The sequence below is a fragment of the Penicillium longicatenatum genome, assembly GCF_028827895.1.
Source record: "Penicillium longicatenatum strain IBT 33135 chromosome Unknown contig_1_segment0_segment0, whole genome shotgun sequence".
Taxonomy (NCBI): Eukaryota; Fungi; Ascomycota; class Eurotiomycetes; order Eurotiales; family Aspergillaceae; genus Penicillium; species Penicillium longicatenatum.
Window position 1 is genome coordinate 3,944,107 of NW_026643119.1, and position 26,976 is coordinate 3,971,082.

General features: G+C 50.0%; 11 protein-coding genes across 11 annotated transcripts; 7 read left to right on the plus strand and 4 right to left on the minus strand.

The window, feature by feature from the left end:
* Positions 1 to 53: 53 nt before the first annotated feature.
* Positions 54 to 1,697, plus strand: N7484_002251 (uncharacterized protein; the record flags this gene model as incomplete). The annotated part of the gene is made up of 3 exons (XM_057112671.1): positions 54 to 109; positions 162 to 1,617; positions 1,665 to 1,697. The coding sequence occupies 3 exons, from the start codon at positions 54 to 56 to the stop codon at positions 1,695 to 1,697; spliced, it is 1,545 nt and encodes a 514-aa protein (XP_056977408.1).
* A 4,493-nt stretch (positions 1,698 to 6,190) lies between these two features.
* On the plus strand, positions 6,191 to 8,887 carry N7484_002252 (putative cell wall proline rich protein; the record flags this gene model as incomplete). The annotated part of the gene is made up of 1 exon (XM_057112672.1): positions 6,191 to 8,887. One exon carries the CDS (start codon positions 6,191 to 6,193, stop codon positions 8,885 to 8,887), a length of 2,697 nt encoding a protein of 898 aa, XP_056977409.1.
* A 614-nt stretch (positions 8,888 to 9,501) lies between these two features.
* Positions 9,502 to 10,746, plus strand: N7484_002253 (25S rRNA (uracil2843-N3)-methyltransferase; the record flags this gene model as incomplete). Its single annotated transcript, XM_057112673.1, has 1 exon — positions 9,502 to 10,746. The coding sequence occupies one exon, from the start codon at positions 9,502 to 9,504 to the stop codon at positions 10,744 to 10,746; it is 1,245 nt and encodes a 414-aa protein (XP_056977410.1).
* A 285-nt stretch (positions 10,747 to 11,031) lies between these two features.
* phb1 (prohibitin subunit PHB1) lies at positions 11,032 to 11,934 on the minus strand (the record flags this gene model as incomplete). Its single annotated transcript, XM_057112674.1, has 2 exons — positions 11,032 to 11,550; positions 11,614 to 11,934. The coding sequence occupies 2 exons, from the start codon at positions 11,932 to 11,934 to the stop codon at positions 11,032 to 11,034; spliced, it is 840 nt and encodes a 279-aa protein (XP_056977411.1).
* A 179-nt stretch (positions 11,935 to 12,113) lies between these two features.
* N7484_002255 (ubiquinol--cytochrome-c reductase subunit 8) lies at positions 12,114 to 12,810 on the plus strand (the record flags this gene model as incomplete). The annotated part of the gene is made up of 4 exons (XM_057112675.1): positions 12,114 to 12,170; positions 12,321 to 12,346; positions 12,510 to 12,687; positions 12,753 to 12,810. The coding sequence occupies exons 1-4, from the start codon at positions 12,139 to 12,141 to the stop codon at positions 12,808 to 12,810; spliced, it is 294 nt and encodes a 97-aa protein (XP_056977412.1). The 5' UTR covers positions 12,114 to 12,138.
* A 603-nt stretch (positions 12,811 to 13,413) lies between these two features.
* N7484_002256 (spermidine synthase) lies at positions 13,414 to 14,643 on the plus strand (the record flags this gene model as incomplete). Its single annotated transcript, XM_057112676.1, has 3 exons — positions 13,414 to 13,444; positions 13,547 to 14,113; positions 14,363 to 14,643. The coding sequence occupies 3 exons, from the start codon at positions 13,414 to 13,416 to the stop codon at positions 14,641 to 14,643; spliced, it is 879 nt and encodes a 292-aa protein (XP_056977413.1).
* Positions 14,644 to 15,351: 708 nt separating this feature from the next.
* On the minus strand, positions 15,352 to 15,624 carry N7484_002257 (uncharacterized protein; the record flags this gene model as incomplete). Its single annotated transcript, XM_057112677.1, has 1 exon — positions 15,352 to 15,624. The coding sequence occupies one exon, from the start codon at positions 15,622 to 15,624 to the stop codon at positions 15,352 to 15,354; it is 273 nt and encodes a 90-aa protein (XP_056977414.1).
* Positions 15,625 to 17,791: 2,167 nt separating this feature from the next.
* Positions 17,792 to 19,815, plus strand: N7484_002258 (MDR family MFS transporter; the record flags this gene model as incomplete). Its single annotated transcript, XM_057112678.1, has 5 exons — positions 17,792 to 18,080; positions 18,152 to 18,419; positions 18,512 to 18,669; positions 18,720 to 18,987; positions 19,053 to 19,815. The coding sequence occupies 5 exons, from the start codon at positions 17,792 to 17,794 to the stop codon at positions 19,813 to 19,815; spliced, it is 1,746 nt and encodes a 581-aa protein (XP_056977415.1).
* A 259-nt stretch (positions 19,816 to 20,074) lies between these two features.
* On the minus strand, positions 20,075 to 21,475 carry N7484_002259 (ankyrin repeat domain-containing protein; the record flags this gene model as incomplete). Its single annotated transcript, XM_057112679.1, has 1 exon — positions 20,075 to 21,475. The coding sequence occupies one exon, from the start codon at positions 21,473 to 21,475 to the stop codon at positions 20,075 to 20,077; it is 1,401 nt and encodes a 466-aa protein (XP_056977416.1).
* Positions 21,476 to 22,420: 945 nt separating this feature from the next.
* On the plus strand, positions 22,421 to 23,428 carry N7484_002260 (Dehydrogenase multihelical; the record flags this gene model as incomplete). Its single annotated transcript, XM_057112680.1, has 1 exon — positions 22,421 to 23,428. One exon carries the CDS (start codon positions 22,421 to 22,423, stop codon positions 23,426 to 23,428), a length of 1,008 nt encoding a protein of 335 aa, XP_056977417.1.
* A 33-nt stretch (positions 23,429 to 23,461) lies between these two features.
* On the minus strand, positions 23,462 to 26,125 carry tktA (transketolase tktA). Its single transcript, XM_057112681.1, has 7 exons — positions 26,093 to 26,125; positions 25,974 to 26,038; positions 25,698 to 25,840; positions 25,505 to 25,589; positions 25,148 to 25,442; positions 23,733 to 25,096; positions 23,462 to 23,682 (listed from the first exon to the last, which is right to left on the minus strand). Exons 2-7 carry the CDS (start codon positions 26,025 to 26,027, stop codon positions 23,569 to 23,571), a joined length of 2,055 nt encoding a protein of 684 aa, XP_056977418.1. The 5' UTR covers positions 26,028 to 26,038; positions 26,093 to 26,125; the 3' UTR covers positions 23,462 to 23,568.
* Positions 26,126 to 26,976: the final 851 nt, after the last annotated feature.

Consider the following 26,976-nt stretch of genomic DNA (forward strand, 5'->3'; position numbering starts at 1 on the left):
TTAGGTTTCTTATTCGGATGTTCATTTAATGTTTCATTTACTGGCACAAGACGATGGATCCAGCATCATTAACGCTGGCAGTCTTCGGAACGCTCGATCTTTGTCTCAGGTTGGAACCCTATGTCCTCCAACTGGACGTCTACTTAATGAGCACTCTCCAGGTACGGTCAAGAGCTTATATATTTTTGTCGCGAGCAACGCCGATTAGAACGCGATCTGGAGGACATCGCACTAAATGTTGAGGGTATTTGGATCAAAACCGAAGTCCAACTCGACTCATTGAAACGCTTGTGGGATTCAGGCTCTCTAGCGCCCACTTTGCAGGTTCATTATGCCGACGCAGTTCAGCGACTGCGAATCAAAATATCGACCGCTGCCAGTGATTTCACGACAATCTACCCGCGCAGTATCGCTGCGACAACCCTTACCCAGAAGGCGAAGGTCGTATATTTGAAAAGACGCCTGCAGGAGGTCGTGAAAGATCTGGAGGATTGGCAACGTCGCTTTGATCCCTCATGGTATCTTATCACTCGGATCGCTGAATCCAAGGTGGATCGCGAACTAGAGAGCCAGACAATTACCAAAAGCCATGATTCCTCCGCTTCGAGGCTAGCCGAAATCAGAAATGCCATAAAGCAGTCCTCGTCACATCAAAATGAAGCCTCAAGTTCCGTCTTTGTCAATCCTGACATGATAGAAGCAGATGCTGAGAGAATTTCGGGGACAAGTACTTATCTATCGTGGTACAAAACCAACGGTCGGCGAATTCTGCTAGACAGCACAAATTTTGCGGGAACAAATTCTTCGGCAAGGAGAGTTCATGTCCGAGATCTAGCACGACTCTTGCTTAACGTGGATCCGATGTCATTTGGTCTCCTCAGATGCGAAGGTGTGCTAGAGAGACACACAAACCAAGATACCCAGTTCCAGTTCATCTTCGAGATACCCAAAGGTCTAGATTCACCAAAAACCCTACGAACTCTCCTAATAGAGAAACAAGAGTGTTCATTAAGCCATCGCGTTCAACTTGCCAAGCAGCTAGCTCGATCGGTGATGTTCGTTCACACAAGCGGATTCGTACACAAAGGTATCCGACCCGAGACCCTCATCATCTTCTCCCAGGAGAAAGAGGACATGGGCCCCTCATTTCTGATCGGATTCGAACAAATCCGACGCGCTGAAGCTCAAACTAGTTTTCTGGGCGACTTGAAATGGGAAAGGAATCTTTATCGTCATCCCGTTCGACAGGGATTATGGTCCGAAGAAGCTTTCACGATGCAGCATGACATATATAGTCTTGGCGTGTGCCTCCTTGAAATTGCCCTTTGGCGCTCTTTTGTGTGTCTGGAGGGTGATTCTATCACGCCCTGGTCGGAGCTGGATATTGATTCGGCTATTCTTGATAAGGATGCCAAGAGAGGGGGTTTCGCTATCAAGAGGCGGCTTACTGCATTGACCAAAGCACGATTACCCAGTTTGGTTGGAGATCGATATACTAATCTGGTCCTTGTTTGTTTATGCTGCCTTGATAGCGGTGACGATAATATCTTCAACATGCAAGGTCTTGACATCAAAGATGAAGATGGTATTATCATAGGTGTTCGATATATTGAAAATGTAAGTCCTGGTCAAGGGGCTTGGCGAGGTTTACTGATGATTTATAGATACTCCTGAAGATCGAGGAATTACTGGTTTGAATCGAGTGCCTACATCACCCTAGTTCGGATGACGTCTTTACAGGACGGGCGCTAACTTAGTCAACAATGAATTGAAAGTAGCTAACGTATTTCACAAGCGAGCGGAACACCCGGTCGGCCGGAACACCCCATCAACTTTTAATATTTCAAGCTAGAATATTTCAGCCGAAAAAACATGGAATTCAGTATCTAAGCTATTTAATTAAATTTGGACAATGCGTTCTCTTATGACCCTGAATATTACACTCTGAGCACCTTGGTGGAGCTCGTCGTCGTGGTTCTTGTGCCTCTGCTTGACCGGTTGGCTGGTTGATTAGAGGTTGAAATTAAGCATTTCCATCATTTTGAGCTAATTGATTAAGCTCAGCGACAGAAAGGCCTTCTGGAGCTGCTATCTGGAGCTTAGAACGTGCTTTTTTTTGCTTAATTTTCTCGTGCCTAGCCCGTAATAGCTCGTTTTCTCGAGCGAGGAAAGCGGTTGATTGCATTGTGATTTGGCACGCTTTAAGAACTTGATCTATAGCTGAATTCAACGAGCTTAGTGGGCTCTTAGAGCGCTCTTTTAAGAGCTTTTTGATTAAATCAGCTTGCTTTTGAAGTTACTTGTAATTTGATGGTGTCTTTGGCTCCCATATGCTGCTTTGGCTTCCTCGAGATGCTGGTGGTGTGGGCGTACGGAGTTGAATATTGAGCTTTGAGATCACTCGATTTCGATCATATAGGACTAAGCCAGTTACTTTAAAGCTATTTCTGATCGTTTCTGGCTTAAAAGCCTCGATTCGTGCGGTCGGAAAAGTATTAAGAAAGTCAAGCTTATCAATATGGTTCTGACCACATCGCATAATATCCTCGACACACTTCCCGTACGCACGCTTTAAAACAGCAAAACAACCCACATCAAGAGGTTATAAAAGATGTGATAAGTGTGGTGGCATACAAATTAGAATTATATGATTTTGAGAGCAAATTTCGTCGAATTTTGGAGTCAAATGGCTTCCATAACCGTCGAGAACTAGAAGTCGATATATTCCCTTAGTCCTCGAGAAAGTCAAGGGAAGAAAGACTTTTTTAAGCCAACAAAGTCCAATTTCATCCATGGTCCATCCTCTTTTACTAACCTAGAATTGCCAGTCGTCCAGAAGCCCATCACGCCAGCCTTAAATGATCATTTTACCTTTAAAGATAACCATTAGAGGTAGGCTATATCTAGACGCGCCTATACACTCAATCAAGGTTACCCATTCACGATTTCCAGGTTGTAAAAGTGGACAGCGCTAACCACCAGTATCCGCTCTTATGATAACCTTCGCGGTCGCGGTTAAACCCATCGCGAAGCCTGTCTCATCAAAGTTATAGATATCGTCTTGCTCAATCCCATACTCAAGAACTATCTTTTAAACCAGGTCAAACCAGCCATTAATAACTTTAGGGTCCTCGCATTTAGCACGCTTATAATCGTAGCGTCTTAAGAACCTTGTTTTGAGTTCTAGGTGTCGTTTAACAAAGTTCGTAACCCAGTTTTTGCCAACGGTTTGAATCAAGGTTGTTCCACGAGTGGCAAGTAAGAGATTAGCCATTTCTTGCACCATAGAAGGTCGTGGGGCCGCTCCACGTATAGCCATAGATATGACCCATTGCTTAAGCGAATTCTCCTCGATTTCAGTCAATTTGAACGAATTTGCGCGTGATTCGACGCGGTTTTGACGTCCACGAAGACGTGCGTATAACGTTGTATGGGGGATATCATATATAAGCGCTGCTTTGCGAATTGAGAGCTCTTTCTGCGTTTCAAGAGCCTGGATAGCAACTAAGATTCGTCCTTCTTGTTCTATCAATTTTTAACGATTTTGAGAGCGAATTGGTGGCATGGTGGGTGGTTAAAGAAGAAAGGTCTAATTAATTGACGCGTTTTGGTTGGGGTGTTCCGGCCGACCGGGTGTTCCGCTCGCTTGTGAAATACGTTACGTATTGATATAAGAGAAAGCCGGGCAGTCCGCTCGAAGTTCCCGAGTATTGACAGAATATGAGTGGAGATATATTTTGAACCGAAGGCGGGAAACCCACGGAACGGTCGGAGATGTTTAGGCTACAGCATTTCATAGAAATCAATTAGATAGGGCTAAATGGATAAAATTCATGAGACATATCAATTCATCAAAATTACGATAGATTCGACATTCAATGGTTCGTGTTGCCTCCAAATTTCAAGTGCCGGAGAACCCTTAACCTCCAGTTGAAGTCTAATCTGCATGAAGGCTGAGATCCGATATTAATTGAAGACTAACCAAGGAACCACAGGCCTAATTATCCGACGTATGCCCGATCAGCTGCGCCTGCTCCTACGTGAAGTCGGGCAGTCCGAAAATCGAATGATGAAATAACACCTTGGAAGATTTGGCATGATTACCCGATCAGGGATGACACCCGATCTGATATCCTGACAGACCTCAATCTTGGTTGGCGGTTGCGACCGCCGGTACATCCTAGACAGGGTCACTCCACACCCCAGATGAGCCAAGGAAACGATATTAAGGGTCGGCATCCCGGCGGACAAAAGCCGGACACGGAAGAAACGACATCCGATTTACAGGCCAGACACGAATACGCTGTACTAGTACAGAAGGAGATGTGCTTCATTTTACGGTGAGGCCAGACCTGTCCACAAATGTATGACGAGGCCTATGGTAGAATGGAGGTGGCGATTGCATTATTGCCCGCGAATCAGATCCACTGGACTCATACGCGTACGATGTGACAGTTTCAGGCTACTTTCAGGCTACGGTCTTATCTGAGATTAAACACCGTCCCATGCAGACATACCTCTGTACAGTTTGGTACGGAGTGCTCCGTACTTGATATCAGTTGATGGATCAACAAACCTTGCAAGCCTTGGAACCCTGTAACCTGGAAATCAATTGGCGTTAAATTGAATCCTGGATCCTCCGTTGCCGCCCCAATTGGCTGCCGATCACAGCCCCACGCGTGCACCTTGAACGGACCAACCCACTCGCAATTTTGCATGAAAAGCGGGTCGTTGATTGGTTCTCGATATGAAGTCGACGCTAGGGGGGAACAACATGAGGAGGTGTTTCAATTTCCCATGTCAGGGAGCCTTGAACTAGTACTTTCGGTCCGCTCAGCTGGGACTGTCTTTGCGCCCCTGGTCAACTGGTCCAATAGGCGCTTCGGCCTCGCGCTACACTATTTTTATCCGATCTCACCTGCCAAGACCCACGGATGGACCAGCCAATCTCCCGGGCAATGGTGTCCTCCACCTGGGCTCCATCGACGGCTTTTTGTCATTCAGTAGCTATTGCTCCTAGACGATGCAATAGAGGGGAGATGGTGTAACCCGGGGAAAATGGGTGGGAAACTGCCAGGTACGGGGATGTATCACTGCAGAATCGATTTTTAGTTCGAGACCAATGCATTGTCCCTTTTCACCCCTTTGACTTGCATCCCCAGCGTGGCGTCCGTGGACCCACTCTGTCAAGCGAGATTTGTCCACCAAGTGATTGGCCCTGGCTTTAGACTCATTGGTGCCTGCAGCCCACTTTTTCTCCGGATGCGTGCGCGCGGTCATTGGTGCACGCGGCCAAGGACCCCAGGATCCTTTGATGCGATGCCCGTAACAGGCAGCGTTCCGGCCCCATCTGGGAATCGTACGAACTACTCGTAACCTGGTGGCAACCAGAGTCATGACGTCCTCTAGTCTTGATATTCCCTGAACAGGCTAAGCCACGAACACTTACGTATTAGGGAATTTCGACATCAAGTTCAAGATTTGCCTAGATGGGAACCTAGAGAGGATTTATTCCTCAATGCCCTTAGGGTAAACTCAAAGTATCTCGAATCTAAATCTCAAATCTCAAATCTAAAATCTAAAATCCTTCCTTTCCAGCCGAATCAAGGGCGCAGGGATCTTGCCTTGTTTGGTATATGGTATACCTGAACTTATAACCACAATACATGAAGACATAGTCAAAGCAGTAGTCAAAATAGTCAGAGTAGTCAAAGCAGGAATTGGAAAGAAAAAACGAACGCAAATCCACTAAATTACTATCTTTAATCTCTTTTCCCCCATCGTTTTCCCCCCAAATCATTGGTTCGCGGGTCGGATGCAACGGGTAATACGGTTGTATGGTTACGCCCGTAAACCTCCCCTCTCCTGTGTTGTTCTCTCTTCATCTCCCTCAACGACGCATCCTCTTCCCTTTGGCCCCCCCCTCCTTTGGCCTTCGTCGTGGCCGTCCATTCCTTTTTTACTCCAAGTCGTCACTTTTTTATTCCCCCCATTGCTCTGCCTGGTGCGGAAGATTCAAATGACCTTTGTTCAAGGTTGTTAGACTGACCTCCAGTTCCTTGCGACTTTCTCTTATCGCCAGGGAAGTCGAGTGGTCTGGAGGTCTCTTTGTCCATCTGGATCTGTTCGACCATTGCTTTTCTTGTATTGCGTTTCCTGTTGAATCTATTTTACTTCTTGCACAGCATTGATGGCTTCAATTTCTCTGCCCCCGCAGTCTCGGTCGGCCTTCTCTCAGCACTTCGATTCACCTCCCTCCAACAACGAGTCCAGTCGTCGGCTCACCATGCCTCCATTGCCCAATCCACCGTTTGTCTTTCCGGCTCATGAGCCGGACGCTCCGGTCTCTGCGCAGGACTCCGAGCGCCAGACGCCGCCGGCCCTGCCAGCGTTCTCATTTAATCCCGGATCGGAGTCAACTTTACAGCCAGCGCATGTACCATACCGACCGAATGGGCACCGACGACGACCAAGTGAATTTGTTGGGGATAATCAGTTGGTCACACCGGGTTCAGGGGATGCCGACAAACGGGAAGAGCCGCCCACGCAAACACAGCCGAGTCTTCCAGCACCCGGTCCGCCGCGAGGCCCAGGACGACGAAACCATGCCCATCGCCGCTCTCAAGCGGTGTCAGGGGTCGACCTCATGGCCATTCAAAAAGCACTTGCAACCCCAGGGGGTAATGCACCAAATACCCCTGGCGACCCGTTGGATAAGGGCCATGAAGATGTGCCCAGGCCGCTTTCCTACTCAGCTGGAAGTCTTGGACGCCCGACACCTCCTGCGTCGCCTCAGTTTCCGCCTTCTGATATACCGCCAGTCCCGCCCATCCCGGCCGCCATTCGGATCGAATCGGCCCCGAGTAACGAAGATTCGCACGTCGGACGCCCTGTTTCTGCAGTCTTTCACGAAACGCCAGAGAGTCCTGCGACGACTAAAAATACACCGCCGGAGATCCCGACCCCCCCAGCAGAGAAGATGCGGGCACCAAATCGCAACTCGAAGCCACGGCCGAAAACTGCCGATGCGTCTTTAGCTTTTGATTTCATGCAAGCCCAAAATGTGCCAGATGTGCCTGCCGTGAAACGCTCTAAATCGACTGGGCATTCTCGTAAAGACAAAAGCCGGCCCGCGTATCTCAATGCAACTCTATCAAATCACGGCAGTGATGACGCTCATTCGACAGACACATCTCGTCCTTCTTACTCTGACGATGGATCCGAAACCTCTAGCGACGAGAACCATGATGATTCCTCCCCCAAGAAATCCAAATCAAAGAAGAAGCAGAAGGGCGTTCGCTCGTGGGCTGGCGCCATTCTGGGCAAAGGCAAGCGACATGCGAGGCATGAGACTGAAATTGAGGCCTCGCCTGAGAAGGAGAAGGAGAAGGAGAAGGTTAAGGGCAAACAAAAGAAACCGCCTGCCTTGACACCTCCTACCCTTACCCGCACCAATTCTGCCGCCGGCTCCGTCATGGAGGTCGATTTTGATAATGACGATGTTTTGATCATTCGGACTCCTACAAACCCCGAAGGCCCTGTTCCTCAGGCTGAGCGGTCTGTGGATCAGCGTCCTGCTCCTTCCCTAGAGACGTCGTGGAAGCCGAGAAGCTTCTACGAACAAACGGCACAGGATGAAGTCCTCAGCAGCCCCATCATTGACCTTGATGCTGCTTTGGGCCCATTCAACACCCCTGACATGCGGCAAACTCAGAGAAATCTGAGTCAATTTTCTGTGGTAACACAGCGCATGTACAGCGGTGGCCGACGAGGCGAATTTGTCGGTCCTGAGATGCGATATCATCGTCGTACTGAAAGTGCTCCGGTGATGCAGCCCTTTGACCGCAGCGCGCTAGGTCCTATCCGCTTGGGTGGAAAAGGCGCCGAAACTCCAGATGTTTTCTACGAAGAGGAAGAGGATGCATTCCTGGCTGAGAACCAGTCGCCCAGGAACGGACGAGAGCGCTCTATTCCAGTTCCTGTTGTTGAAGCTCCGGAATTGTCCGAAGATGATAAACAGCCTGCGGAGTCTGTCAAGAGCACCGACAGCGCCGACACCTTGACACGGGCACCTGTATCTACCCCTCCCCAGCCCGAGTCTCAGCCTGAGCCTCAGACCGAGGGCCTTGGCATCCAGGCTACTGAGGAGCCTGTCAGTCCTAAGAAGGCTCTTGCTCCTGTTCAGCAAGATGCTCCAGAATCGCTTCAAAATGCCGGCAACCCATTTGCCGGACAGGCCCGTACTCCCGTTGAGTCTCTCAAGTCAGAGGAGATTGACCTGAAACAAATGGCGCCTCCCAGTCCCGATGTATCTCCTGGCTTCCTGGCTGTTGACAAGCGACCATCTACGTCTCCTAACCAGCTCCCTCTCAACATTCCGCCCTTTTCCTTATCTGCTGGAGTTTCGCCTTCCGACTCGTCCTTCCCGTCTCCCGATGTGCTACGCTTTACTGATCGCAACTTTTCGAGCCACTCCTACCACCACCTTCCTTCAGAGTATCCATATCCATACGGCTCTGCTGAGGATGTCCCATCCTTGACGAGTAGTGCATCTACCACCACCAACACAAGGAACCGTTTCTCTGCAACATTTTTCCCTCGTGGCCGTCTTTCGACCGATCGCGCTGCATCATTCTCGGCAGCTGTTCACCGACGCAGCAGCCAAGCTAATTCGTCCAAGAGGTCTAGCCTGGCTAGTCTGTCAAAGCTGGTCGGTGCTCCACAATCGGAACGAAGCAAACTCTATCAAGAAGAAAAGCCCCCTGGTGATGCAGCAGATAAATCGAAGAAGAAGAACCATCGGATCAGTCGACTGATGCATTTCTGGAAAGTGAAAGACAAAGAGAAGTCCGCGCCTGAACCAACCATTCCGGAGCGGCCGGTATGAAATCCGACTCTTTGATCTGAATGCATTTTATTTTGATTTCATGGCGCAACAAATCTCGGCATAGCGATATCCTCAGTCATCTGTTTTCCGCATATCTTCTTCTCGCCCCTCCCTCTGGCTTCTTGATCGGACTGTACATATTTGACTCCGGTTTCATATTTTTCGTGTGGATTCTTTTTTTGCTGTTCGGCGGTTATTCTACCCTTTGTCTGATTTCAGACTTCCCTTACGAATTTCTTTACTCCCGGATAATGGGTCACCATATCTGAGTACGATACACTCTCGTTCTTCTTGTCCATCGTTTATGTACCGGTGACGCCCGGATTGATTGACTTTCTCTACGATCGTTGTCCTGTGATGGACCTTAACCTTTGTTATCTTTTATTTTCTTCTCCTGTGGCATATAGCCCAGAATACTATTTACTCTGTCATCTGGATAGAATTTTTATTTTCTTTTAAGTCTTTATACTTGGCGTGGGCGTGTATTTAGTATTTATCCTCTTGGTGGCAATTAAAGATAAGCTAAGATAAGCCAAAAAAAAAAGTCATTCCCAACTTCCCCCGCACTCGCAATCCTATTCACCAACGAGTAATCCAATTACTCCCACATCAGAATGCCAGGCCCTAGACAAGGAAATCGCAGAGCAGACCGCGACACCTTACAAGCAAAACCGAAAGCCAAACCAAAACAGAAGCCCCAACAACGCCCCCGCCTACCCAAACCCGAGCGCAAAGAGCCCGAAGAAATCCTCAGCGATGAAGATCCCAGCTCAATCAACCTCTCAACACCGATCCCACTCTCCCTCCAACAACTCCTACTAGACGTCTTCAAAACCGCTCTTCTCAATTCATCCCCAACTGGAGCCGATGGTGAATTTGAGTCTTTGGATATCAAGTCTCTGATCCAGACTATCAAATCCCATCTTTATCAGCGCGACTTTGATTCCGCATTCACGGAGGCCGGAGAGGACCATTTGCGCGCTTATGCTTTGCGCTGGAGTGCGTCCCGGGCATTAGGGTATGCAGGGCTATTCAAGGGTGTGTTGAGTTGGATGCGACATGATGAGAGCATACCCGACTCAAACGGGACTCGCGTTGTTTGTCTAGGGGGTGGTGCTGGAGCGGAGATTGTTGCGCTCGCTGGTGCATGGCGGGATCTTGATGATGGGGTTGATTCATTGAGTGGACGGGCGGAGGAATTATCCCTCGAAGACAAGGAAGCAGAGAACTCTTCCACTCCGCCTGCTTCGAATCGGAACCTATCTATCGCAGCTGCTGATATCGCTGATTGGTCTAGCGTTGTTAAGCGCTTAGCTACGACTCTTACATCTCCCGATGTACCCGCTCCGTCAACATCGAAGCACAAAGCCCCCCTTGTACCTGCAGGCGATAGCGTGGACGTCACGTTCCACCGGGCCGATTTGCTCAGTCTTCCGGAGAAAGAGTTGAAAGATGTCGTCTTTGGTGGGGAGGAGTCTCATTCGCTTCTCGTTACTCTGATGTTCACGTTGAATGAGCTTTTCTCTACGTCTATGCCCAGGACTACGGCTTTCATGCTTCGATTGACGGAGATTCTTAAGCCTGGTGCTGTGCTTTTGGTTGTTGATAGTCCTGGTAGCTATTCGACGCTGAAGCTGGGAAAACCTGGTCCGGACGGTGAACAGCAGGAGAGGAATTATCCCATGAAGTTCCTTTTGGATCATACGCTTATTTCTGTGGCTAAGGGTCAGTGGGAGCAGGTTTATACTCAGGATTCGAAGTGGTGGAGGCGGGAAGCGGCGCGGTTGAGGTATGAGGTTGGGGAGGGTGCTGGGTTGGAGGATATGCGGTTCCAGGTGCATATTTATCGGCGGATATAACAAGGATTATAGATATATACCATTACAATTTTGAAGTCATCTATATAGATATCAATAAAGCACAAGGCAAGATCAATCTAGGGCTATAGCCAGGATTCTGATAAGAGTAGAGGTATTGGTATTGCTACAGGTCAGAAAAAAGTACCAGATGGCGCGCTTTCGCCAATCCAGTTCGCGCGCACAGGATCAAGCACAGCCGAGCAGGCGCATGAAACGGCGTGCAATTAAATGATACAAAAGAGATTCCAGAATGAGTTCAGATCCGGACTTTCAAAATTTTACCCCTTAACTCCGCAGTCCAAGCAAGAGGCTAGTGCTCTTACCACCCTCCTTGCCCTCACCACCAGGCAGATATGTGACATTGGGGTTATTGGCGAGAGTGTGAGCAATTTCACGGGAGGCCTCGATACGACGAATCTCAATCAATCCACTACCGGCCTTGGCAACGGCCTTGGAGATGATATCGGCGGACTCGGCTTCACCCTCGGCGCGGATGACGTTAGCCTGGCGCTCCTGCTCGGCGCGCTCGACGATGAATCGTGCCCGCTCGGCGTCCTGCTGGGCGATCTGCTTCTGCTCGACGGCTTTGGTGAACTCCTTTCCGAAGGTCATGTGGGTGATGGAGACATCCTCCAGGGCGATGTTGAACTGCGAGGCACGCTTGAGGAGGTCTGTACGGATGCGGTTGGAGACGGCTTCACGCTGGGTGATGAGCTCTGCGGCGTCGAATTGGGCGACGATGGCCTTGAGGACTTCGTTTCCGATGGAGGGGAGGACACGCTCGTCGTAATCGGTACCGTACGACTAAAGCAGACAGGATTAGTATATTTTTACTGAGGTCTAGGAGTTGCACTCCTGGTAGCTTACCTGGTAAATCTGCGGCAGTTTCGGCACATCCGGGCGGTGCATCACTCGCAGGGTCAAGCTGACCATTTGCAGATCCTTACTTCCAGTCGTAGTGGAGATGTTGCGTGGCTTTGTTCGCACATCATAAACGATTGCCCGCTGCAACCACGGGACAAGGAAGTGTGTGCCTTCGTTGACGACTTGCTCTTGCACACCGGACATACGGTCGAAGATGACAGCTCGTGATCCACCCTTGACATCGTAGATGGACGCGTTGAATAGCAGCACACCCGCTGCGGCGGGGCCTGCCAGCCGGTAGAGATTATAGAGGGCGTTGGCCATGGTTGTGGGAGGATGGAACGGATGTAGATGTGAGGTTCGTTCTTAGTTGATGGATGATGTCGGGGTTTTCCCGCCCAATCGGGTTTAGCGTGATTCGAGCCAACTTCGTTCCCGAACTTGAACGTCTTTTCCTTCTCGCCCTGTACTCCGTCTCCAGTTCCCTCTCTCTTCTCCCTCTCTTCTACCGTCTTTTCTTCCTTCACAATGGGTGGACACGCTGACGCTAAGACCGGCCAGTGAGTACCTCCTTTTGGTGTCCCTGTGGCTGGGGGAGTCCGGTCGCACCCGCTCGATCGATTACCCGAGGAGTGCATGCAATGGGACTCCCTCCAGCTTCAATTGATCTGATATGTTAATTGGATGGCTTACTGACTATGTGATTGCAGCTACATCGGCAACTGGGGTAAATTTGGTACGTGAACGATATATGCCTTGACCTTCCGAACGCGCGAGCCGGAGACACCAGTCACACCACGATCGCTGGCTTCGACAACCCTCGACCAGACAACCGACCATGGACAAAAACAAATGGAATCGCAATTGGAACAGCACACTAATGATATGCACCTTTACAGGCTGCCCTACCCCCCAGCGCATTGCCACCTACGCCCTGTCGCCTAACCGCCAGCGCCCCTTCGCCGGTGCCTTCAACGCCGCTATCTTCAACACCTTCCGTCGTTTCCGCAACCAGGTCCTCTACGTTGCTCCTCCCTTCATCATTGCCTACGCCGCTATGAACTGGGCCGTTGAGCGGTAAGATCAACTACACCCCTGGGGAGGCTGTCAAGTGAGCCCCGTACTGACATGATCTGTAATAGCAACGAATACCTCAACTCCAAGCCCGGCCGCCTGCTTGAGGGTGGTGATGACGAGTAAATGGAGTTCCATTGAGTGGAAGCGATGCCAATTTTTTAATCCTTTTGAGTTTGAGTTATACCGGAGTGCACACGCCGAAAGTGCTGCGCGGCTGTATCAATTGTACAGTAAACTAGAAAGCAATCCACCGTTTGAGGTTTTCCTATGTCTGGTCACTTTCCCAGGGACTTGGAATGTTTTTCTAGTTATTCAGACAGCACACCCATGTAGATGTAGTGTTATGTGATGAGTATACTCAGGTCATCGTGATTTGGGCCATCACCATTGGCTCAGCAGAGCTCAAGGTCGGTACCCGCCCCTCTCTGACCTGTTTCCCCTCCAAAAGTCCATCCGTACACCCAACCCCGATAAAGTCAATTGGACAGTTTCTGTTACATGATAAGATATGATGTAGAATCTTGGCTTGCGTGAATTTTCCCTAAATACAGCGCAATTTGCATGCCCGTAACTCAAGTCCCCACTGTAACCGGCAAAGTAAAAATTCGCCCAAAACGACCAAACTTCCGCCGCTTTCTTTTTATTCGCATGTTGCGTTCCCTTCTTCCTCTTCGTTCACTCAACCCTTTCTATCTCTCAAGCCGTCGCTTTGCTTCTACCTTCATAATGAGCGAGATCACTCACCCCACCATTCAGGGTATGTTCTATTCCCTCTACTAGTCTACCCCGCCTAGTACCACCATCCCACTTTGCCCCTCAATTGCCCGTCGCGCTCATAGCTAACCCCACCAATCTCTAGATGGATGGTTCTCCGAGCAGTCCGGCATGTGGCCCGGTCAGGCTATGAACCTCAAGGTCAAGGAGGTCCTGCACCACGAGACGTCCAAGTACCAGGATGTCCTGGTCTTCGAGTCCACCGACTACGGCCGCGTCCTTGTCCTGGACAACGTTATCCAGTGCACCGAGCGTGATGAGTTCTCCTACCAGGAGATGATCACCCATCTGGCCATGAACGCCCACCCCAACCCTAAGAAGGTCCTCGTCATCGGTGGTGGTGACGGTGGTGTCCTCCGTGAGGTCGTCAAGCACGAGTCCGTTGAGGAGGCCATCCTGTGCGACATTGATGAGGCCGTCATCCGTGTCTCCAAGAAGTACCTCCCCGGCATGAGCATTGGCTTCCAGCACCCCAACGCAAAGACCCACGTCGGCGATGGCTTCGAGTTCCTCAAGGCCCGCAAGAACGAGTTCGACGTCATCATCACTGACAGCTCTGACCCCGAGGGTCCTGCTGAGAGCCTCTTCCAGAAGCCTTACTTCCAGCTTCTGAACGATGCCCTCCGTGAGGGCGGTGTCATCACTACCCAAGGTTGTTGTTCCCCTCCTTTGTCTCTGTTGTCTTGCCTCACCTCCCACCATATTTACCTCATCTTGTCTCATTTTTTTTTTCTTTTCCTGTTTTGTTTATTTGGGTGGCATATCTTTCCAATTGGGACACTGGATCCATTTTTATGGATATTAGTGGACAAAACCAGAAGAACATAGGCTAACATTTTCTGCACTATCCCGACCAACCCATGTGGTTCGGCTCGATGGACTGTGCATTTTCTTCTTATAGCCGAGAACCAATGGCTGCACCTTCCCCTGATCGCCGACCTCAAGAAGGCCTGCGGTGAGGTCTTCCCCGTCGCCGAGTACGCCTACACCACCATCCCCACCTACCCCTCCGGCCAGATCGGCTTCATGGTCTGCTGCAAGGACGCCTCCCGCAACGTCAAGGAGCCCCTCCGCTCTTGGACCCGCGAGGAGGAGGAGCGCCTCTGCCGTTACTACAACGCGGACATCCACCGCGCTGCTTTTGTGCTGCCCAACTTTGCCCGCAAGGCCCTTAACCAGTAAATGCACCTCGTCCGGAGGGCTGGCATTAGCAATATAGCAATATAGGATGATAAAAGTATGGAGAGGTTATGAATTACCTCATGATGAATGAAATTATCTCGGGATTAATGTTTGATTATTGTTTCCTTGGCCATTGTAGAGTCAGTTCAATGCTCCAACAACCATGGCTGTATACCTATTAGACAGCTACCTAGCTATCCACGGAGTATACACTATCTCGTCAAAAGTATATCCCCAGATCAGTTTTTGGGCCTACCCCATCAATTGTATTTCACTAAACAGTTCATCTAACCACTAGTAATGATCTCGTCACCCTTTATACTAACACATCAATTTTTCCGTATAGTATTACTCACCATAATTCTGGTACACACCCCTATAGGTACTATTAAATACTATTATATATTCCTCTATAGGTAGATAAGCTTCCGATACAATTTAAGCTGCAACTGCAGTGTTCCAACTACTGTTTTGTGAAATCTTGTATGAAAACAGAGGCTCATGGATTGTGATCAAGGCAATGCGGAACATTATAATCTCGAGCGGCAGGGAACGTCAATGGCTTATCGTGACGAGCGAGGAACTAAATATTTCAAATGGACAAAATCAAAATCTGGGATCCGGCTACTGGGAACTGCACGTTGATTCTTCCCAGTCAACGGAAGATTCTATCCATTATCCCCAGATACTCATGAACCTCTGATGAATTCATGTAGATGCGATTTCTGTGTTCCTGTTGAACCCGGTAATATGATCACGTAAAAACGTGAGGTAATTTTTCTCTCTGATGTTAATCAATGACTCTCGGACTTCACTGGGCTCTCTCTTGGTGTCGTGAAGCTCTCTCTTGACATCGTGAATCTCTCTCTTGACATCATGAAGCTCTCTCTTAGCATCGTGAAGCACTCGGCGAAGGTCCCTGACTTCTTCTTTCAGCTCTTCCATCCACTCGAAAATAGATGCGCCATGTTCATTGGCCATGATTCGATGATTGCGAGTGGTGCGATATATGGCTTGGTTTGCTTTAGCGGCAAAATAGGCTCTCTGATCATTAAACGTATTTGGGATTGAAGATTAGAGATCGACAAGTCTGCAAATGTCAACAGTGTTGATCATCGAGTGAAGAGTGAGATGTGAAGAGTGAAGAGAATGAGTGAAGAGTGAGATGAATCAGTGAGAGAGAGTGTCTCAAGAAGTACACCACGCGAGTCGTGCTCACCACCCCATCAGGTATAACCGACGGCTGTGGCTGGGAGTAGCCGCGAAGACGCGTGTCCGGAAGGAGGCCAAAGAGGAATGTGAGAAAGTCTGGAAGGCGTTAAAGGTCCCACGAAGAATAATATATGTCATCGGAAATCCTACGAAAAGGAGCCTGGATTACTGGAAGCGCCAGCGAAAAGTAACTTCCCCGATCATGATATAGCTTGGGCAGGTAGGATGGCCCTGGCCGCTTACCTCTGGAAAACCAAGGCACGCGACTCCCCACACTAGAGATTCCATAGAGGAGGCCTGTAGATCCTAAGAGGGGGAGGGGGTGGGGGGGAAGGGTGTGATCGTATGAGGATCTAAGAGATTGTGGATTCGGAAGATCAGCGGGGAAAGTAAACACCTTTTTGTTGCAACTCCATATTGGGGCCTGGAGAATGACAGTCATGGAAAACCACTGTATTTACACATCTTCATTTCAGCCGTATTGATATCCCAAGCGTCATTTCTGCCCCAAGATATGACTCTTGACTCTGACCCAATCAGATATCCAAACCTTGGTCAATCAAGACATCTAGATGCGAACACTTCACCAAGGCCGGTATCCCCGGGCTAACAACGCAATGGTCAGCACGCCAATGCAGCAATAGGAGAACAATTTGAAACAAAGCATCCATGAACAAGGGGTCCGGCCCGAAGTCTGGACCTCAAGCTGCTCACGTATGGATTGTAAGACCTAGCCAGCCTATGGGCCTCGATAACTTATCACCTTTCTATAGATGGGCCAAGCAGGGCCGTCTGAATTCCTCGGTAGCTCGTTCGTGTAATTGTAGTTTGATCACATTACACACGTCTAGTATGTTAGCCCAGAGCTTTTTCTCCACTTTGACCCGGATTTATCTTGTATCGAGCCTTTCCATCACACCAAATATACGACAATGCCCTGTTGGCTTGTCGCCTGATGAAACACTCCGGCGCCGTGAGATGATACAGCTGAATTATTGGCCAATACCGTGTGCTTACCCACTCATTTAACCTTGACTTGATACAAGAGTTCGGAGGCCTAGTTGCTCCAAGGTTATCTTTACACTAACGATATACGATAATCTAAAGCAGATAGTTGACTTTCACTGAATCTGAGAGCATGCATTGTTCTATAGATGTAGTTTAGGAAAATGAATATGAAAACTTCATGGGGTCTCTCAACTTATCTTGACTTGCAGCATTATACCAGGGCACGGATCCTGTAGGTATACAGGTCTCCAGGTATTTTTAGGTACATGTTTAGTGTGAATCACCGCAATTACGCAGGGTTATACGAAAAGGACGAGATTTTCATGCTTTTCATTCCCGGTTCTGTATCAATATCGCAAAAGCAAACATGCAAGGAAGCTACACCTGAGTTGTGAGCTCAATCAACGGCAGATAAAAGGAGTTTTGGAGAGGTGAGCTTACGGAGAACACAACGAGAGCCAGAGCGGGTAGCGCCAAAGCACTAAACACGATAAGCGTCTCGGGGAAAAGCCAACGCCAGGAGCCCGTCGGCCCGAAAGAAACAAGCTCCTCCAGGGCCGTAGGAGCACTAGAGCGAACACGATCGCCCAGGGAGATTCGTAGCCAATGACATCGATTTCTTTTTTTAAGGCTTCGTATTCCCGTCGCCTGGAAGCTTGACTTTATCTCACGTTGAATGAATTACATTGGTATAGTCTAGACTGCATGGAAGCAAGATATTATTGGGCAAGTGGAGTGTCGACCGGGGGGTGCGGAGCCTTGCGCATCAAAGGGAACCAGGCAACCTTTGGAACCCTGAGGATGGAAATACGACGCGTCAGCAAATCCCATGTGGTCTTTTACCGGCCTATAAGTCTACTAGCTACCCGATCCAAATCCCAGACAAACGCCAGTTGGGCCATCTCTCTACCCCTCTTTCTAGTCAACAATGGATCCCTCCCCAGTATCGCCCCCACAGCTTACAGCCCCTGAGACGAGTCCCCAGGCCAAATCTCAGACCCTCGATGACACCATGGCAAAAACTCCGCCCTGCAGTCTTCCTGCTGAGCCCGATCCTGGTGATAGGAGGGAAGACCGGGATCCGGCCGATGACCCTGGAACGGGCAGCATCGACCGAGCTCAGGAGCAAAAGTTTCTTACAGGAACCAGGTTGCATCTGGTTTCAACAGCCTTTGGCATTGCCAATATCATGGTTGCCTTAGATAGCAGTATCCTTGGTAGGTGGAAAGCATGCCCCGCGCCATCCATCTCCAAGGTCTAGGCCGTGAGACTCATCTTTCTCCTTCAGCGACCGCATTACCCACCATAAGCTCAAATTTTGGGTCTACGAATGATATTGGATGGTATGGCAGTAGCTATCTGCTCGCTCAAATGGCCTCGCAGCCAATTTGGGGAAAGGTATACACCTGTTTTGAACCGAAGCGAACTTATCTACTGTCTCTGATCATCTTCGGGGTGGGCTCTATCCTTTGTGCAGCCTCTCCTATGTCGGCTTGCCTCATATTAGGCCGCTCTGTCACTGGCTTTGCTGCTTCGGGGCTGCTGGCAGGAAGTCTGTGAGTCTATTGCGACCTATATCACCTTCAATACCCCTAGGACCGGCCCCCGCTCTCGAGCCTGGTGGTGTTTGGAACTAACATATTGCTAGTTCTATCTTTGGTCAAGTTGTGCCATTAAGACAACGACCGCAGGGTATGGCATTGATGGTCAGCATTAGCAACATTGCATCGATGATTGGAAGTACGATCGGTGGTGTGGTTACCGATTCCGTTCTGACCTGGCGATTCTGTTTTTGGATAAACGTCCGTATGTATGAGTCCGTCTACTGAAATTCCCCTGACTGACCTGTGAATAAGCGCTTGGGGTTGGCTGTGCTATAGTTGTAGCACTGATTCTAGAACGCAAGCTACATCCCGATCAAAAGCTTCCTCTAAAAGACAAGCTACAAAGAATTGATCTATTCAGCTTCCTGCTTTTATCATCGAGTCTCATTTGCCTGTTCTTGGGGTTTGAATGGGGAGGCCTATCAGTTTCTTGGTCAAACTCGAAAGCATGGGGATGCTTGGTAGGGTTTGCCCTGTTGGGCATTGCCTTCATTGTTGTGCAGGCATATAAAGGTGATAAGTCAGTATAAAGCCTCCATATTACGCTGAGTGGATCGTAAAGTCTGACTACAAAATATCTACTAGTGCCGTGATCAACTTAAAATTCATGCGCCAACGCACCATAGTGGTGTGCTATATCTTCTCGTTTTTATACGGTCTAGCAATCTCTACGCACCAATGGTTATTACCGACATATCTACAGGGTATTCACTATACCTCAGCTACCCTTTCGGGTGTTATATGCTTAGCATTTTCTGTTCCAATGACCATCTTCGGCTTATCTACGGGCTTTTTCACCACGCGGTTCGGTTATTACGTTCCTTTCATGTGGGCAGGGTCTGTGTTATACGTTGTCGGAAGCGTGCTCCTATTCCGATTAGATGCAGATAGTAGCCCTGGTCATTACATCGGATACCAGATACTAGCCGGTGCAGGCTGTGGAATGGCAATCCAAGTCACTTTTATCGCCGTTCAGGTCGTGGTCTCGCCTCATGATATGGCTCATGCTTGCAACATGGAAGTGTTGTTCCGCCAACTTGGGAGCTCCATTGCCATCAGCTTGGCCGAGAATATTTTCCTGTCCAGCGTCACCTCACCACTTGAGAAAATTGTTCCTGGGGAGAGCTCTTCCATTCTGACTACCGGGATCCGTTCATTTGTGCAAACCGCAAAAAGCCTCCCATCTCATGAGCAGGTAGAGGTAAAGAATCTTCTCGACTATGGTATTACACGAGCTTTCATCCTACCACTCGCGGCCACCTCGGCAGCGGCAATTGCTAGCTGGGCAATTGAGTGGAGAAAGATCGAAGAAGACAGGGAGCCCCCAGTTCTCATAGAGATGAGTTGAATGGGTTCATTAACGCTGAAAACCATTTGCTCCTGAGATATTTATATTAGAGGCTATGGTGTTGGGGTTGGCCGCCGCGGGACCGATGCGTTGAAGTCAACAAGGTTCCTGATCCATATGTGATATACAGCCAAATAACAAAACTATGAGTTTAGAACCCTGGAAGATCATACAGAGCCCAAAAGAATCACGCTTTATTTGTGGTCATCTGATAGACTTTTTCTTTTCTTTCTTTTCCTTGTTTCTTCGTTTGGGGTTGCTAAAAATCTAGAGCCCCGACATCCGCACCTTTCTCGAGGAGAATCATGACCACTTCCTGGAAGTCGTATTTTACTGCAATGGACAACGCCGTTTGACCGTCATTATCAAGGGCCTCAATACAAGCACCTTTGTCGAGCAGTAGCTTCAGGACGCTTGAATGCCGTTTCCTTGCAGCCCACAGCAGGGCCGTCCGCCCATACACTCTATCCTCACTTTCCAAGCCAACATTTCTCTCCAATAAAATACTCACCAGGCTCTCATCCCCATACATGATGGCCCACATCAGCGGGGTCCTACCATGGGCATCCTCAATATCCGGAATAGCACCTTTCTCAACCAAAAGTCGAACCAGACCTACATGATGAGCCTCTGAAGCCAGCAACAACGGGGCTCGATTGCTTCTATCCCGATTCTCTATATCTGCTCCATATTCGATGAGAAGGCCGGTCATCTCCTCGTGTTGATTGTTGACAGCCCACCACAGCGGTGTCCGGTTTTCCATGTCTTTAACCTCGACGTAAGCACCCTTGTCAATGGCGTGCTTCACAATTGAAAATCGCCTAGTTTCTGCAGCCCATAGCAATGGGGTCCGACCGAAACAATCGGCACTTTCTAGCCCGGCGTCATGATCAAGAAGTACTTTGACCAGTGTTTCCTGTCCCTTGATTTGAGCCATGCATATGTATGCGCTTCCAATACTATTTTCACTCCTGGTGATCGCACCATTCTCAACAAGGAGACTGGCAACATTCTCATGGTCTTCATTCATGGCCCAAAACAAAGGTGGGAATCCTTTCTGATCGCTCGTGTTGACATCACAGCCATGTTGTAGGAGGAGTCTTACTACCCCTTCATGCCCGTTTCTCGCAGCCCATGACAAGACTGTCCGTCCAGACTCATCCGATGATTCGACGTCAGCTCCTTTTGTAAGGAGCAGTTTTACTATATCTTCGTGTCCGCCGCCCGCCGCCCATGATAATGATGTTCGCCCTGAACAATCTGTTGAGTGTATGTTCGCGTCTTCGTTCAATAATCGCCTTACTACTGCTTCATATCCAGCCCCTGCAGCAAAAGAAAGAGGCGACCGTGCTGATTTGCCCAGCGGTGCTCGAACTGACAGTGGAATTTCAACTTCAGCGCCATTCTCAAGTAATAGATCCAGTATGGCCTCGTGTCCACCCTCTGCAGCAAAGGAGAGTGGCGTGCGAAAAAAGTCATTCGATCGATTTACATTCGTATGCTTTTCAAGTAACTGTTTGACCACTGCATAGTGCCCCGACTTGGCAGCTTGTATCAGGGATGTGTGTCTGCTTTTGCCCCACTTGAATTTGTAGCCATTAGGCAGCAGGCTAGCCACTGTTGTATTCTCAATGCTGGAGACTGTCTTGATGGCTGTCATGTCTCGCCTTTGTAGTGTTGATGGGGCCCGGGACGAAGATATTCAGGCGCTTGAAGATAGACGGGTAGCGCTTCTATTAGTGGTAGACGCGCCCGTGGCCACGTTGATTTTTGAGCATGAGACTAGTTAATTCTCTCAGTCTGTAGGATTGTCTCCCCTTAGGGGCTGAGTGGTATTATGCCTCGGTCACTCTAGGTATGTAGCATATTTCTTCTGCTGAGTGGGCCAATGGAGGGTTGTCAGGCTCCGGGGCCAGACCCACTGAGCTACTTATGTAGGTCCACGAGTGCTTAGTGGCGCTGGTTGTGATTGGCTGCTCGCTGGTCCTGTAAGGAGTGCTATTCATGACCTACAGTACTTTGTGAGGGCTCTCATTTTTAATTGTGCCCCTTGTTTGAGGTACCCTTTCTTTCGGTCTCGTTTGCTGCTCATGGGGATGATGCTGGGGGATGATCATGTAGGTATAAAGGACCTAGGTCTTATCTACTTTATATCCCGTAGAGAAACAGCCTTGCGGACTACTGAAATCTTTACCCAAGTGCTGAAGTATAAATTCATGCTAAAACCTTTCCCTAGCTCTCGTACCTTCCTCTTGTTCTTTACCATCAAATTCTATACATTTCCTCCGTGATCTTATGAAGATTTCTTTTAGACATGGGTTGAACGCGTTTACTTGTACAATTGTTGAAAAATTGACTTCGCAAAGATTACCGAAATAAAATATGAAAATGAGACTCAATCACAAAGAGGGCCATAGCGCATATCAAGGTTCATAAGTTATTATACAAATCTCGAGGGCACGACTTTTGCAAAGTGGGACTCAGGTCTACACATTCTGTACCTCGGTCTGTCGAGAACAGACCCCCGCAATAAACAACCCCAATCTCTCCCCGCAATCACAACCTCCAACCACAATCCCAGTCCACCGAATCCAAACTCCAAAGCATGCCAATCTACAAACACCACATCGCCCTCTTGGGCGGGGGCACAATCGGCCTCTCAATGACAGCCCTCCACCTTCGCCGTCCAGACACAACGGTAACAATTTACGATCCACGCCCAGACTTCGAAGCTCAACTCCGGAACACACTGCCCACCTACCTAGACCCTTCTCAAATCCCAACCCCGGAAGAAAAAGACGAAAACCTATCCACCCTGCTATCTACCCGGCTAACCCTGGCAACAACAATCCAACAAGCCGTCCAAAACGCAACGATAATCCAAGAACAATCCCCCGAAGTAACAGCCTCGAAACAGGCTCTCTGGCAAGAAGTCACAAAATACACGCAGCCAGACGCACATCTATGGAGTAGTTCATCTGGGATCGCGGCCTCGGCTCAAAGTGCGCTTTGTAGTCCCGATGTCGTGGAAAGATTACTCGTTGCGCACCCGTTTAATCCGCCGCATGTTATGCCGCTTGTGGAGATTGTGCCTGGACCTGGGACTAGAAGTGAGGAGGTGGAGTTTGTTCAGAGATATTTTGAAGGAGTTCCGGGTCCGGGTTCGTCTGGGGAGCAATACTACAGACCTATCGTGCTTCATAAGGAGATTACTGGGTTTGTGGGGAATAGACTTGCGTTTGCGTTGTTGCGGGAAGCTTGTTATCTTGTTGGGGAGGGGGTTGTTTCAGTGAAGGACTTGGATGCGCTTGTTATGGCTAGTTTGGGGCCTAGGTGGGCTGGTAGTGGTGTTTTTGAGAGTTATCATGCGGGTGGTGGGGAGGGTGGGATTGGGGGGTTTTTGGAGAAGCTGGCGCCCACGTTGGGGAATGTTTGGGGGCAGCTGGGGGCGGTTGATATTGATGGGGAGCAGGATGGTACTGGGGCTTTGTGGAGGGAGGCTGTTGTGAGACAGGCCGAGGAGGCGTATGGACCTTCTATGTTAGCGGAAGAGCGTCGGAAAAAGGAGGTGATGACGAAGGGTATAGTCGAGATGCAGAAAAGACTTCTGTGAGCCACGCAATATAGTTTAGATCTAGATCGGAAATATTGGTTGGCAGACATCGCTCTATTTCATTCTTAAATATTGTGTATAAGGGCTGTCGCCTCTTAACTAAAAAACAATCATAACATTTTGACTCATTTCGTCGTTCCTTACAGGATCTGCTGGAAGGCACGGTTGATGGGGGAGCGGACGTTGTGGCCCTTGTAGAAGTCGATGGTGGCAATGGCGCGCTTGCTGATGCCCTCAGGGGTGAACTCGAATTTCTGCAAACTGTAAGTAATAAGCTGGAAAAGAGGGGATCAGAAAAACCTACGGCGTACACCTCCTTGTAGGGACCGGAAGCACCGAAGCGGTTGAGACCGAACTGCTCGTGGGCGTAACGCTCCCAACCCATGGTGGAGCAAGCCTCGACGGACAGGACGGGGATACCGTCGGGCAGGACAGACAGGCGGTAGGCCTTGTCCTGAGCATCGAAGACCTCGAAGCAAGGAACGGAGACAACGCGGGCAGCGACGCCGTGCTTCTCCTGGAGGTAGGTAGCGGCATCGATACAGATGCCGACCTCGGAACCGGTGGAGATGATGGTGACGGCAGCGTTGGGAGTGTCAACGGCGACGTAGGCACCCTTGAGAGCACGCTCGATGGTGGAGTTCTCGAGCTGGGGCAGGTTCTGACGGGTCAGGGCCAGGATGGAGGGAGTGTGCTTAGCGGTCAGAGCCGAGTAGTAGGCAGCGCTGGTCTCGTTGCCATCAGCGGGACGCCAGACCATGCAGTTGGGCATGGCACGGAAGTGAGCCAAAGTCTCAATAGGCTGGTGAGTAGGACCGTCCTCACCCAGACCGATGGAGTCGTGGGTAGCGACGTGGATGACACGGACGCGGGACAGAGCCGACAGACGGACGGCACCGGCAGCGTAGGAGACGAAGTTCAGGAAGGTACCACCAGCGGGGATGACGGTACCGTAGGCAGCCAGACCGTTCATGACGGCAGCCATGGCGTGCTCACGGACACCGTAGCGGAGGTAGCGGCCAGACCACTCACCAATGCCAAGGTTAGGAGGCTGGAAGTCGACGGCGTTCTTCCAGCGGGTGTTGTTGGAGCCAGTCAGATCAGCAGACCCGGAAAGCAGCTCGGGGATAACACTGTGAATCTTCTCAAGGACAGCCTCGGACAGCTTGCGGGAGGCGACAGCAGCGTCGGTGGCCTTGTAGGTGGGGAGGCTCTTCTCCCAGCCCTCAGGCAGCTTGCCAGAGAGACGGCGGGACAGGTCAGCGGCCTCGGTGGGGAAAGACTGCTCGTACTTCTGGAAGAGCTGGTTCCACTCCTGCTCCTTAGCGGCACCCTCGGCGGCGTGCTGGTGGTAAAGGTCGTAGACCTGCTGGGGAACGACGAAGCTCTGCTCGGGGTCGAAGCCGAAGGAACGCTTGACGTGCTGGGCATCGTCAGCCTTGAGGGGGTTGCCGTGGACACCGCCGGTACCAGCCAGCTTGGAGCCGAAGCCAATGGTGGTGGTCAGCTTGATGACGGAGGGCTTGTCAGTGACCTGCTGACACTTGCGGATAGCGTCCTCGATGGCCTGGAGGTCGTTGTCACCGTCCTTGACCCACTCGGTGTGCCAGCCGTAGGACTCGAAGCGCTTCATAACGTCCTCGGTGAAGGCGCACTTGGTGTCACCGTCTGTAAAGCGTTAGTCTAAATCAGTATTAGCTGATGTTGGGTCAATCTCACCAATGGAAATGTGGTTGTCATCGTAGATGGCAATCAGGTTGCCGAGCTGCAAGTGACCGGCCATGGAGGCGGCCTCACTGGCAATACCCTCCATAGCACAGCCATCACCGAAGAAGCAGTAGGTGTAGTTGTTGAAGAGCTCGAAACCGGGCTTGTTGAAGATACCACCGGAGTGGGCCTGGGCAATGGCCAGACCAACAGCGTTGGCGAAACCCTGACCAAGGGGACCGGTGGTCACCTCGATACCGGGGGTGTCGTGGGCCTCGGGGTGGCCGGGGGTGATGCTGTCGAGTTGCTAGGAAAGATCAGCACGAAGCTCTTTCTTGGCGTGAAATTTTGGAAACTCTAGAAACTTACACGGAAAGCCTTCAGGTCATCCAGAGTGAGCTGGTAACCGAAAAGGTGGAGCAAAGAGTACTGCAACAAGCAGCCGTGTCCGTTACTGTTCGATCGACGCGGTTAGAGGGGCTGATCTCAATTGAGGGGTAGTTTGCCGCGCGGGGCAGCAGATGTGCTGCTGGGGAAGACGGAGGTGGCGGGTAGCACATACGACAATACGAAGCGATCACGGTTGGCCCACTCAGGGTTCTTAGGGTTGAAGTTCATGAACTTGTTGAACAGGACGTGAGCCACGGGGGCCATGCCCATAGGGGCACCGGGGTGACCCGAGTTAGCCTTGGAAGCGGCATCAACCTAGAATCGCGGTCAGCATGACTATAGGGAAATTGTCGCGATGCAATCAATTGCGTATGGGTGAGGTTCAATCGGAGCTTCGCTCTCCAATTGAGACCCTTGATTGACCTAGCGTCAGGTAGTAATGACATACCGCGAGAAGGCGGATGGTGTTGATAGCCAACACGTCCAGATCAGAATAACCCATGATGGCAGATTCTGATAGAAATGTCAGTAACTGGAAATGGTAAAGGGAGAATCACAGCAACATACTCTTTCAAAATGGCTTAAGAAAGGATGAGAAAGGGAAAGGAAAGAAGGGGAGAGGGGGACGTATTTGTTGGTGGGGTATGATGTCTGTGGTGGGGCAACCGCCGCTGCAGTCCGGGCTTGGTTGCTCACGGCGCGCAGCTACAATATCGGGGAAAATCTCCCTGCGCACGGCCATGAACTATCAATACGGTATGCTACCTCCTGTGCAAGTCTAGAGCTACGCCATTGCATCACCCATTAGATTTGACTACTTCCTAGGATCCTGCCCAGTATCAAGGGAGCTTTGGACACCTTCCACGGCTGACTCAGCCAATGGCCAGCGCGACCATGCAGCCAAGGTCAATTCGAAGTAACATATTACATAGCAAAACAATACGCGACAACTAAGCAAATCACAAGCAAAGGAAAATTCCCACCGGACTACTCCCAACCGTTGGCCCTGTGATGCCCACATCTACACCGGGAACCGCTCGGAGGACCCTGCTCCGGTCTCAGCAGAAATTAGCCGATCCCATCTTCATTCCGTGCCTGACGGGTATAGAGTAGAAAGGTTGATGGATCTTAGCCTAGATCCAGTAGATTATCAACCCAACATCAAAGGTCATGAGATGCAATATTCCTGCATGTCGGCTTTCCCCAATCAGGTCAATCCGATTCGGTGAGCGATCTGTACTCAAAAACTCTGAAAACAGTATGATCCACCTCCACGAGACTCGGTGTGCCAGATGGGAATTGCTGAGTCAGTGGTGCTTCTCCGCTTATTGCGGGTGATGGTATTCGGGTACTTTCTATACATCCGGCGATCTTTGTACCATGTGTATCTAGTAGGATTTGCTATTTTCTATATTGGCGCGATGCCACTGAACTCAATATGCCACCGTCTC